The sequence below is a fragment of the Camelus ferus genome, chromosome 2 (genome assembly GCF_009834535.1).
Source record: "Camelus ferus isolate YT-003-E chromosome 2, BCGSAC_Cfer_1.0, whole genome shotgun sequence".
NCBI lineage: Eukaryota > Metazoa > Chordata > Mammalia > Artiodactyla > Camelidae > Camelus > Camelus ferus.
Genome location: NC_045697.1, coordinates 100,938,692 through 100,952,372, shown reverse-complemented (window position 1 = coordinate 100,952,372; position 13,681 = coordinate 100,938,692). Strand labels below are relative to the sequence as shown.

The window sequence follows — 13,681 nt, the reverse complement described above, 5'->3', positions numbered from 1 at the left end:
CTTATCCTTAGTCTCAGGAGTCAGAATGTCTCTGGTTTATGATTCTCTGGCCAGGTGGTCCATGGCTTGGGGGTCTGTTAGCTCATCCTGCCCTGGAGAAACAGCCTGAGTAAGTTAATCTACAACAGCAATTTTGGTGCATTAATGATGTTATCCACAACAGCGATTTTAGTCATCTGACTGGTGGATGAGCACAGGATGGAGGTCAGAGGGGCCAAGAATGGGAATAAAGTTTTGGACAGAGATTAATCATAAACTTGGTAAGGGAACTTCATTTTAGGGGGACGTGGTTTCAAAGGTATTATGAAAAACGCGTTGATGGTTGGATATAAAGGGCTGTAACAAGTGTTGCACAAAACATTTGGAAGCACCAACTCTGGTCCCTCTCTTCTTTTACTTTGGCTGATGTTTTGCTGTTTTACTTCTTTCCCTGCTGGAATGTCTGCTTGTCTTTCCTAATGAAACTGGCCGCAGTCTCTCTCATTCCGTGGAATTCTCACTCTGTAACATGCTTGACCATTTCCTAATTGATGATTATGAAAATCAGTAATTCTTCCATTTGTAATCAATTTAAGTTTGGTTTTTTTTACAAGTTAAATGAGAAACCTCCAGGAACAAAAATGGTGGTGACAAAATAGCATAATGGAATTTGTATGCCGTAAGTGTCCTTTTTCTATCCAATAAAATTCTCCATATGCCCATTTGGTATTAATTTATTTTTTCCCCATTTCTCTGCTATTCAAATTTATGCCCCCTGCCCTAAGTATCATGGGGGGAAAATATAGATAGTGATTATTAAGTGTTTCTTGTCAAGCACTATTTTTGGCATTTCACATGAATGATGACCAATCTTACCCACCTCTTTGAATTGTTTGGATAATTATTCCCACTTACCTGATGAGGAAGCTAACGGCTTCCCAAGATCACCCAGCTAGTAAGTGGCAGAGCCAGGATCTATATTCATATTTGCCTAAATATAAGGGCTCCTACTTTTCTCTCTGTACTATGTGACCTCAAGTTCATTAGTAGTTAATATTAATACTAATTTGTTTTGAATACTAATACTTGACGTACATAATCATGAGGAATCTTCTAGTGATTGAGCAAGGGACTGGATATGTTTCACCTAGTCTTTTGAAATATCTTGGTCATTTTACTGAAACATCTCTTTGGCTATCATAAAAAATACCTCTTAGGATAATTTTTATCTGTTCAATAGGAACGAATGCTATTTGGTGTTCTGTGTATCATTTGCCATCTGGTACTAAGCACTGAAAATTCTTCCTGCTTGTTGTGTAACTTGCCTTTATCTTTGTTGTTGCAGTACTGGATACCAGTTTATTTACTATTCACCTGAAAACACAGCCAAAGCAAAAGAAGTTCTCAGCAACATCAATCAGCTACAACCTTTGATAGCAACCCATGCAGACCTACTGCTTAATTCTGCAAGCCAGCATTCTCCAGACAGCTTGAAGAACTCTTTAAAGATGCTTTCAGAAAAAGTAAGATCCAAATCATCACTACAGTGGGGGAAATTCCCAAATTCCCACTGGTGCTGCTTTCCGCATACATTGCCTTTCATAGCATCTGGAAATGTAAAATAGACGAGGTTAAAAAGTAAGCTTCAAAGTACTGCCACAGGATCAAAATGAACTGGCCTCATCCTCTTTTCAAATCTTACTGAGCATTATTTTTTTTTTTTTTTCCTGGTAGGAAATGAAACCTATTATTGGTTTGGGTATATTTTCTCTTTTCCTTGGTATCTTTCGTTTTCTTTGGTTCATGGTCTTATTAACTGAATTAAATTAGATTTTGAAAATTATTTTCCTCTGGTGATCACCTAATTTTTATGCATATGAAGCTATACATTTGGGTAGGAATGTCACTTCATATGAAATCAGAACTTTGATATGGATTCTCATCAGGGGCACTGGGGTAATTCCCCGGCCTCATTTTGCTTTCTACAACATTATCTACTGGGAGAAGTTTCTAAAAATTTCCCAAAGTATCAGTTATTGTTTGAAAGGCAGTGGGATCTCAGCCTTAATTTTTCCAAAAGGGACTTGCACTTGTATATGGTAAGAGGAAGGGGTAGTCTGCATGAGGTAAATATTCAACATCAACTTCCATAACTAATGAGGGCATCTGAATGGTCTGAATAGAGCCAATATAAAAAAGGACAAGTGGCAGTTTGATTTGAAACATAAAATCAGCTGTCCTGGAGTCCATTTCTAGTACACTCATTCTTAACCTCTGCACTCCGAGGGCATTTGCAACTTATTATTGGATACAGCCAATAATATGCCCTTGAAGAAACTGACCAAAGGAAATTCTCATGGTATCATGTTAGAATAAAATAACAGTGTAGTTATTGCATCCCTGAAGAACAGATTCATAGAAACCTGAACACTGTATGTGTATATATATTTGACTCAGATATGTTAATTTATAATAATAATACCTTGCATTTATTTAACATTTTAGTTAAGTCTACATTATCATATGTTTTTCTCATGGGATGTAACTAATATCTATTTTCAGAAAAAAAAAAAAAACCTAGTATGTATTCAGAAAGGTGATGTGAGTTGTCTAATAAACTAAAAAGTGAGAAATTAGAACCCAAGACTTCCTGTTCAAAATGCAGTCTTCCTTCCGGGCCAGAACAGGTGCTTCATCAAGAAAAGGAAGGAAAAAACTAGCCCAAATTTTACACCTACTACTTTGTCAAATATTTTGCCAGGGACTTGAGGGATTTACGGTTAGAACATTGAATCTTCACATTTTGGGTATATATTATCTCCATTTCACAAAGGAAAAGATTGAAGGTCAGAGGAGTTTAAAAAATATGCAAAATCATGTAGCTAGAGTCAGACCCAGGATTCAAACAAAACTGGGTTCAACCCCAGGTCTGGTTGGCCGTGGAATGGAAGCCCTTTCTGGTATCTTCTATGTCGTATATGTGTTTTGAGATTTCCTTTTTTTTTTTTTTTTTATTAGAAAAGAATTTGTTAGACAGATTCCTCAGCAATACTTAAATATTCTAATAGTCAGTAAATATGTCTTAATAGTCAATGAATATGTTATGGCTAAGAAAAAGGAAAAGAAGAGGAGAGTGTTGCATGCAGTAAAATAATAGAATTTATTCTTCGTTCATTTCTTTTTTAGATTTGCAGATGAGGTGAGGTTTTCCTGGGTTTACCTAAGCAGAAAATTTTAGCAGCTAGCACATCACTGCAGTGATTACAGAACAGTATTTTTATTCTTCCTGTTCCCTGGGCAGGGATCTGTCATTTCATACATCATTTACAACTCGCTGCAGTGATTTGGTGGGGGGTGGGGTGGGGGGAGGTTTTTTCTTCTCCATTAATTCAGCATTGCTCCAACTTTTTTTCCCTATGTTTTTTTACCGAGTAGACAAGCTTTGTCTACTAATAAATCTGTCAGACCTTGAAATCAGGAGAATTTTTAATGTCAAGTTTGCAAGCCATGCATTCCTTTAAGAATTCATGCCTGGAATTTCAAAGAAGTATCTAAGTTAACAAAGTTTTGCATAGTCAACGAAGACAGTTACTGGCTTGTGGTTTAAAATAAAGTCTGATCCATGAATCTAGCATAAAAGATAAATCATTTTGTGGCATCTTAAATTTTAGTATCATTTAATATGAGCAAGATTTAACTTAAAACATTTTGTTTTTAAGACCTGGGATTTGCACGCTGGATTAGAGAATAAATCTCTTCATTGATAGTCCCCTTGTTTCTTTCATTCACTCTGAACTGGCATGTTTGGAAAATAAGTTCTGGAGTTGTCTTCTTAGGAACTTATGCATATAGTATATTCAGTACATAAAAGGGACATAAGTGCAATTTTACAAGAATAAAAATTGTCTACAAAGTTTTCATGTCCTAATGTGCACAAACTCAATTAAATTGTTCTAATGTTTTAATTCTTAGTGTATCTTCTGATGGATAACTGGATTTGTTTGCTGCATATTAGTTTATGAAAATATTAAGAGATTATTTCATGTTGTGATGTAGGGTATAACAAAAGGCAAACTCTGACTTTGTATGAATAATCTCAGCATAGAAGACAAAGCATAAGCCAAATTTTTAACATAAGATATGAAAGGCTAATAATAGAGTGGGATGAAAATGCATTTTCCTTTTCCCTAGACTAAAAATACGCAATGCTATGGCCAAAAAAAAAAAGACGGAGGGAGAGAGAGAAAAGTAGTGTAAAGAAATTCAAAATGAAAAAATAAGGACCTCATTGTAGGCATGTGTCTCATAGCTCAGATATATGTGTGACATTAGCTTCAAATGCCCACCATAGTCTGCATTCCATAGAGACTGATCGATCTTGCTAAGAAAGTCATTATTGTGTTGTTCATCACAGAGCAATATTGAGCATCTAATTACGTGTGATATTGTACTCAATGCTATATGACAAATACCTCACAGACATGGTCCTTAACTTTTACAGTCTAAGGATTTAAAAGAATGGGGTATTTCGCAAAATGGTAACTGTGAAATGGTAAACAACAACAAAAATAAGATTTTGTCACCAATATTAGAGGCTATGCTCACAATATGTTTGAGAAAATCTCACACCTTTCAATTCCTACTATCTTTTCAACCTTGACGTAGTAGACCAAAGCGCTCTGTTGTGGTCAAAGAAAGAGAAGATCACTTCATTCTAAAACTTAACTTAGATGTTCTGTTTTTCTTACTAACAAAACCAGAAAGTCAATGTGCTAAGGAGTTGAAGATACACATAATTTATAGAGCACTGATTATGTTCATTACTTAGGTACTGAGAAGGAATTTCTTACTGTTTATTCACCTCACCCATTCTATCTCAGTCCCAAACTAAAGAGAAGATCTAAATGAGTAGAGGTTTTCTGTATTTTATAGTCTGTGAAAGTATATATACAAACACATGCATACATACTATATTCTAAAAGAACTTGAAAATAACTAGTATCAGTAAAGGTGAAATTTCAGGATTAGAATTTATATTTCTTCTTTTCATAGTCTCCTTCATATGGTAGATATTTAAAATGTGAAATAAGTAATAGTGTATAAAAACAAAACTTCTATTTATTAGAATATTGAAAAATAGGGAAAATAAAGATAAGAAAATAAAATACTATTAAGATTGATACTTGTACGTAAAATACATGGAATTAGAACTTCTGTTTCTTCCATGATAGAGTAACATGGATCCTTTAACGTTAAACAACAAGAAAACTGGAAGAAATGTATGAAATAGTGGTTTTTAGGTGTGGGAAAATAGGCAGCACAAGAAGATAAAGTATGCGATCTTTCTGACCGCCTAGCATCTTCCTGGAGGCAGTGCCCAGGCTGTAGCACAAGGGAGGGGAAGCCAAACAGTAACTTCTCAAGTTGAGGAGGCAGAGATTAGAGTTTGGGAAAACCAAGATGGCTAAAATTTGCAGAACAGCATACCAAAAGGAGGGAACTGCTCACAGGAGATCTGTGAATGAGTGCTTTTCTGAAAAAAAACAAACAAACAAAAAAACAAAACAAAACAAAAAAAACAAGCAGACCCACAGGTATAGAGAACAAACTAGTGGTTACCAGTAGGGGGGAAGGGATAATATAGGGGTGGGACAGCGGGAGGTACAAACTGTTGGATGTAGGACAGGCTCAAGGATGTATTGAGCCAATATGGGGAATAGAGCCAGTATTTTGTAGTAACTGTAAATGAAAAGTAACCTTTAATAATGCTATTTAAAAAATTAAAAACCCACTTTGGTAGCAATCATAATAAAATAAAAGCTCTTTACCTGAGTGCTGATTTGTAAATGTGTGCAAATAAACTACTGAAATCCAGGGAAATACATACTAGAAATAAGCAGACAAAATAATTCCTGGTGGTCATGTAGGACTGGGAATAGTTTACCTTCTCACTGGCAGAGTGCAAAGACTTTGTAATATAGAGGGCATTGCGTAGAGCCTCCAGAAGGGTATGGCCCTCGTAGTGAGGCTAAGTTTGTCCTAGATTGAAGGCTGCTCTTGATCCACTCTAACAAGGCTGAGAAATAAGGCTTGAAAGAATCTTCCTGAGTCCTTCTGGTGTGAAGTAACTTAACTTCAAGCCAAAACAAAATCCAACATTATTTAAAAGAATACAGTAAAACCTAGCAACCAAGAATGTAAAATAAAAAATACATGGCATTAAATAAGCATATACCAAGCATGCAAAGAAGCAGGAAAATGTGACCCATAACCAGAAGAAAAATCAAGCAATAGAAACAGACCCAGAAATGACAGAGATGATGTAGTTAGTAGCCTTAGTTGTTAGTAGTTAGTAGTTAAGAAGTTTAACATGGCAATTAAAAACATACTAATATATTTTGGAAAGCCAAGAAACTTATAAACAGGGTGGGGAGAAAAATGGAAGATTAAAAACAGGATCCCAGAGAACTCAAAGAAAAGTGAAATATGATTTCTGAAATAAAAATATGCACTGGGTGGAATTAGCAGATTGGTCACTTCAAAAGAGTAGATAGTGAATTTGCAAATCTAATACTAGAAACTATTTAAATGAAGCACAATGAGAAAAAGACTGAACAAAATAAAACAGAGCGCCAGTGACTTCTAGAACAATACCAAGAAATCTGACATGCATGTAATTAGAATCCTAGAATAAAAGAACAGGGGGATGGAAAAATATTTGCAGAAATGATGGCCAAAATTTTTCAAAATTTGATGAAACTGCAGATCCAGGAAGCAATATGTATTCCAGCAAAGTAAATGTTTTTTAAAAAAGAGAAATACATATATATATATATATATATATATATATATATATATATATATATATAAAATCATTAAATTGCTGAGAAATAGAGATAAAGAGAAAACTGTAAAACAACCAGGGGAAAAAAAATCACATAATCTGCAGAGGAACACAGATGAGAATTATAAAAGACTTATTAGACACTACGCAAACCAGAAGATAGTAGAGTAACATCTTCAAAGTACTGACATATACCAAAAAGTTATAATTCCTTATCTAGAGAAGATGTGCCTCAAAAATGAAAGTGAAATAAAGATCACTTTAGACAAATCCAAACTGAGGATTTTATAGTGGACTTGCACCACAACAAAACTTAAAGGAATGTCTACATGCAGAAAGGAATGATACCATGGAAAATTTGGATCTACACCAACGAAATAAGAGTACCAAAGATGGTAAGTATGTGGACAGAATTTAAAAATCAAATGTTTAATTTACTCATGCATATTTACCCTTTAAACAAAAATAATACCAATTCATTGCAGAGTTTGTAACATATTATGTAAACACAGATCTATAGATCAATGGAATAGAATAGAGAATCTAGAAATAGACCCATACATATGTGTCTAAATAAATTTAGACAAAAGTGCAAAGAAAACTCATTGGGGAAAGGATATCTTTCTAACATATGATGCAGGAACAACTGGATATCCATATGCAAAGTAAACCTTTCTTAAAACTTAATATATAAGCTAAAAGAAGAAAGCAAAAAATAAAAATTAACTTTTAGAAGACAACATAGAAAATTTTTGTCATTTTGGGTTAGACAAATATTTCTTTGATAGAACTCAGAAGGCATGGACCAAAAAAAAGGAAAAGAAAGACAGACAGAAAGAAAGAAAGAAAGAAAAAACAAATTATATATGACTTCTTCAACATTAAAAACTTTCATTAAGATTTTCAGAAGACACTATTAAAGAAAACGAAAAGGCAAGTCATAGACCAGGAGAAAATATTTGTGAACTAGATATCTGACAAAGGACTTGTATCAGAATATATATTCTTACAACTTAATGATGAAACAAACTCGATTAAAATGAGCAAAAGAATTGAAAAGACATTTTGCTAAAAATGATGGATGGCAATTAAGCCCATGGAAAGATACTCATCACCATTTGTTATTGGGGAAATGCAAATTTAAACTAACATGAGGTACCATCAATCACCCACTAAAACAGCTAAAAGCAAAAGGGCTGAGCACAGAAGAGTTAGCCAGGATAAGGAAAAACTGGCGCTTTCATCCATCATTGATGGGTACACAGTTGTTTGCACAGTTTGGAAAACAGTTCAACAATGTCTCTTAAAGCTTAAAAAAAAAAAAATGATCTAGTTGTCTCACGCCTAGTTTTTACCCTGAGAGAAGGTGGATTCTGTAGGTACTGAGAAGGCTGCTGAGCGAGGAAGACCAGGAGGTGTATTTTGTGAAGATCATCTCAGGAGCAATAGGGAGGCTGAGCTAGGACTGAGGATTTGAACTACTGAGCATCACAAAATGCCAGTAATGCTTCTGAGGGAACTTGCTAAAATACAGATTCTGATTCAGTAGTTCTGAGCTGGGATTCAAAAGTCAGCGTCTTAATATTGGTGACCTTGGATAGCATCCCGAAAAAAGTAACAATTAGTTTAAGGTAAGTCAACCAATAAGAAGACTATGGAAGTATCAACATGGAATGCAGAAAGAATTTTAACTGGGATTTACAATGGGAATATAACATAAAGGTCAATCTTTGAAACTGTTGGAAAGGTACAGCTGATAAAACTTGATCACTAACTCAGAAAGTAACTATTACTGAAGATGATCCAGATGTTAGAACTCTGAGTTGCTGAACAGTAGTGATACCACTCAGATGGAAAACTGGAAGAAACACATTTATTTAAAAAGCTTGAGATCAGGCTGGGACCTCTAAACTCAGAAGATTTGCAGATGGAAGCACTTGACAATGCTGCTTCAGAGGTAGGCAGAATTCAAGACCTTAGCATAATGAAAAATGATGCTTGAAGTTATGGCACAGTGAGTTACGTCACCAATGGTAAAAATGTTTTTAAGAAAGTGGTTTAAGATCCTTTAGGGGCCACTCACCACGTTTTGAGTGTGTAGGGGATTATGAGTCAACAAAAGAAACTGAAAAGGTCAGTCAAGAAAGAAGCATAAATAGAAGAGTACACTTCACAGTTTGCAGTGAACTCCCATAAGAGTCTCACGGAGAGGCACTGTAATTTTGTACAAGCTAAGGAAGTGTGGTTATGTGATTTAGCCAAGGTCAAGTGGATAATTTATATAAGCTGCCTGGATGTCAGGTAGCCCTCCTGGCTGAAAGTTCAATGTTCTTTCCTTTAGGGAATGTTAAACACATATCAATGCACCGATGTCAAGTATAACACTATGGCTCTATGAAATCATTAGAACATATCAAGTTTAAAAATAAACAGAATTCTTTTTTTTTTTTTTGCCATCTACATGACTACTAAAATGATAATTACTTGTTTATGGTATCTCTATATGGCAGATAGGACGAGGCATGGCCATGAATTTTTTCAGTGATTCTAAGGAGATTCTGAATAGAATGAGACTTTGCTTAATTTGTTGAGTCCTCTAGTTTAGAAGAGTGGTTCTGAATGAACATATCCTAACTACTCCTCTGGTATTAATATTCAGGAAACTAGGGATCGTACCCCCAGGAGAAGCAATTTTTAGTAGTTTTATACTGGCAGATAATTCTGTATGTTCCTTTGAAGAATACTTGTAGGGGAATATGAATTGGAAAAATGGCAGTAAGGCAAGAAAACATTTCATTTTTAAGATAAGATTTCTTTCTCTTTTTAAAATATGGAACAAGTGAAATAGATATAGCTTAGGTTCAGAAGTTAAGCTTTTTTTTTACTTTATTCTTATGCTGGTATTTTAAATGAATTGTTTTGCCTACCCTTACAGTAACATTTAGAAAGCTTTTCTTTTTCATTTATTGTAGTCGACACTAAGGAAAAAAAAAAAAGGGAAAAGGTTTTCAGAACTCTGAGTAAATAGGCAGCTCAGAGTCACTTATTTCCCATGACATTTAACTCCCCTAATATTATCTCAGTAGCAAGAACAGCAACATACCAATGTGTCAAATTGAGTGACTACGTTAATCTCTTCAGGCTTGTTTATTTTGATGGTAAAACGTCTGGGTCTGCATTGGTCTACATTTACCAAGTAACACTGGTCAAGAAAATTAAGATTTTTTTCCAGGTCACATGGATTTTGCCATGGAATAATTTGCATTTTTCTAACAGAATATGATTCTACGCGCAGGATCTTGGTGATCCAGAGAGTTTTCAAGGAGTCAGTTAAAATTTTGAGTGTAGACACAAAGTAGATCAGCTTTTACTGTGTTTATTTAAAATTTTGTGTGTTACGTTCAGCTATCCTCCAAAAAGTCTAGGTTGTAAAACTGCAAGAATCGATTGTATTATTTCCCATGTCTTTGGTAATAAATCAGCCTACATGAGATTTGAATAAATGAAAAGGAAACTCTGTGTGTGCATGCTACGGGAAGAAATGATGGTGATTATAAGAACCATAGGAAATTTCATTGGCTGTGAATAGTATTCAGCTACATAGTAATTAGTGAGTGTTGTGGAGAGTGGAGCTGTGGTAGCAGGAATTCAAAGAAGTCAAGCTGTTCTGCTCTAAAAATAAATCAAAAGAACTTACTGAAACTATCAATAGGGAAATAGTTTAGTTAAACTGAATGGAAGCAAATTCACATTTTTAATATGTAATTCACATCGATGGACACATCCATGCTATTTGGAAAATCATGTTAACAGCATGTTTCCCCATTTTGCTGTAAATATACTGACTTGTCTAAGTACCGTCTAGCCAGCTTTTTCAGCAGTTCTTTGAATTAAAAATCTACCTTTTAAATTTTTATTTTCTAATTTATTATAAAATACTTTCCATCTTTTTATTCTAATAGATCCTTTTTTATTATATTTCTTATCTACACCTTCAAAGTGCCTTCAATGTGACTAAGAGATTAACAGATTAAAAGAGTGTTTAAAATATCCAGTAAAATTGAGCAGTGCAGATAGTTACATCAGCAGTTGTGGGCACAGTCACTAGGAGAGCCGGTAGATGATCAGAACACTTGGGGAGCTGGGATTAGAGAAGAAGAGGAAGATGACCAGGAGCATCTAGGCTGATGGTTGTGGTAGAGATGTGAGTAAGCAAACTTGTTAGCAAACTTGGTCCCTGTTTCTTTTGCGCTGCCGATCAGCAGTCCACCCTGGACAGGTCACCACACTTCTGCTTAGTGATTTTTTCAATCTGGTTAGTGGAAGAGGTCCACTCAAGTTCTCTTCTAGCTCTAGAACTTCATGGTCTAGTACAAAGCTGTACCCTGCAGATACGATGTAGTCTTATTAGGCACTTGTTTTGCATGTGGTGTAACTGGTTTTCCATGCTTGCTGACATTCACAGCAGGGAGATTTAGAAACAATTTAGTAGCCATTATTGGGCGTGGCACTGTTGAATGCATATCGAGAGAGCACACATAAATGATTACCTTGAGTTGCAGCAATAGTGAAGACAGCATTATATCCGAAGTGTCTCATGAAATGGTGTTATTCGAAATAATGCTATGGGTTAAAAGGCCCCTTTCCAACAGATTACAAAATATAAATATGTTAACGATATGGGTCAGTGCTTGAGTTAGTTCTCTGCTCTTTGACTGAACAGATTGTTAGGCCACGTGCATGTTAAGTGTACTATTATACATAAAATCAATTACTGCACCCTCCAGTACATTATCTGGTGAAGCCATTAAACATTTCATCAGGAAATTGCAAAGTACAGCTGTAAAAGTTCTTTATTGTTGGGAAGCCTTCATTACAATAGTACTTACTAGATATTTACCACCAGCTTGTAAAATCTACCATGGCAAGTTTCACAGTAACCTCGTTAACACTGAACATTACTGAAACCATTTGGTAGAGGAGACAGTTTAGGGGGTAATAATAGGAAGTAAAAGCCAAATGTTTTCAGGGGAAAAACTGCCTGTGTCATCTCTCCTGTTGAAATCTGTCCATGATGCTAAAAAGAGAAAAAGCTCTCCTGCCTCTATTTTTTTTTTAAATATGTCTTTCTTTAGCAATTAATTATGTTTAAAATATAAACTCTACATAGTCTGATCCATTTTCTTTAAAGGTGTGTTTGGAATTACTTGAAAGGCACAGCGGGTAGATAGATGGTGTTCAAATGGTAATCCTCAGTGAAATACATCTCAAGACAAGATTTGGAACTGAAAGAGAGGGGGCTGAGAAGACAGATGGGGTTTACAGCGCGTGTAGAACCGCAGCGTTAACTTTAGAATAGGAGACGCAGGCCCTGGCAGCAGCCCCACGCCAAGCTATTGTCCGTCGATTGACATGAATCATTTTCTCTCTCTGTTGCCGGCGCTTTTTCCACCATCCACACCACTTAAGTGCCAACGGATCTGCAGCTGACCTTTCCATAGCTCTACGTGGAGATGCCTACCATGCTGTTTCTAATCATCGCCCGTTGCTTTCCAGACAGAGCATTTTGTACATGCCTTCAAGGATCAACTGGTCAGAAGCGCTCTTCTAGCGCTTTACACTGCCAGGCCGGGAGGGGTCCTTAAGAAGCCACCGTCTCCTAAGGACGGCACGGAGGAGCACAGTCCCCAGGACCCCCCGCCGCCGATGAGAAGACAGGACTCCATACCGCATCATTCAGACTATGATGAGGAGGAGTGGGTAAGTCTTTTTTTTTTTTTTTTCCCACATGACTTGCTTCCTGATATTAGTTCTGAGAAGTAAACCAAGAATGATAAGAAATCTCTGCTTCTCATCGAAAGAAATCAGAAAGCAGTCATAATACAGATTGTGGGCGAATAGGTCACATTTTTCCTTAGGGGCAGTTTGTAAGTGGAAGTTTTATTCCTGATCATATTTTATTTGATGTAAAAAATGTAAAAAATGATGCTCCAAGTTCTCTAAAATTGGAAGAAGAATGACCACATAAAAGCATCTGAAAAAATAACTAGTAAGGACAAATAAACAAAAGAAGGCAACATGGTGGTAGGAACTCTAGGTGGACAGACTAAAGCAGGAGAGAACCAAGATGCTGAGTGAGAGGGCAGTGTGTTTTTCCTGCATACATATTAATACATATTAATTATCAACACATTAATTGTTCAAGAAGCTTTAAAATATATGCACGTCACACACAGAGAGAACGAGACTCTTTACTGTATCGTATGTATAACCAAGAAAATACTGTAGTATCCTAGCTGTATTAGATATTAAACAGCTAATGATTACTTTTCCTGCCACCTGAAGTGTTTGGGAAGTAATTTATTTGATAGGCCCAGTTGCTCAAAAAATTGCTGTCTGAGGGACTCTGACATGATACCTGCTCTTTCTTTTGATAAAATTTCTATCCCAGGGAAGACAGAGCTGGGCTTCAAGAGGTAAATGCTGAATAAGTATTTGCTGTTGCTGATGAAGATCGCGTTTCTCCCACTGAGTCATTTTCAAAAGAGCAAATCTAATATCTCTCCCTTTCATCTTCAACTTCTTCTTCAATTTATTCACAGCTCCAAGGCATGCGTGTCTCTTAACCTCTCTGAAGTTCAGTTTTCTCAACTGCAAAATGAAAATAAGAGCCCCTGTTCTGCTTAGCTCTTTGTGTGGTCCTGAGATAAACGGTTCACTTGTGTGACGATGCCGTGGTACCTGGAAAGGCCCGGGCAAATGCATGGCATTACATTCGTATTACCGTGGTCTGCATTCTTTTGTACGACATGTAAATTATATAATCTTATTATGAGGGTCAATACTACCCCTTGAGAT

At 35.9% G+C, this 13,681-nt stretch overlaps 1 protein-coding gene across 1 annotated transcript in view; it reads left to right on the top strand.

The window, feature by feature from the left end:
- Positions 1–13,681, top strand: part of INPP4B (inositol polyphosphate-4-phosphatase type II B) — a 643,844-nt gene that overhangs the window by 524,226 nt on the left and 105,937 nt on the right. Inside the window, exons 18-19 of the mRNA XM_032464080.1 lie at positions 1,325–1,502; positions 12,380–12,583. Coding sequence (XP_032319971.1) covers positions 1,325–1,502; positions 12,380–12,583 — 382 coding nt within the window. The remainder of the gene's footprint in view (positions 1–1,324; positions 1,503–12,379; positions 12,584–13,681) is intronic.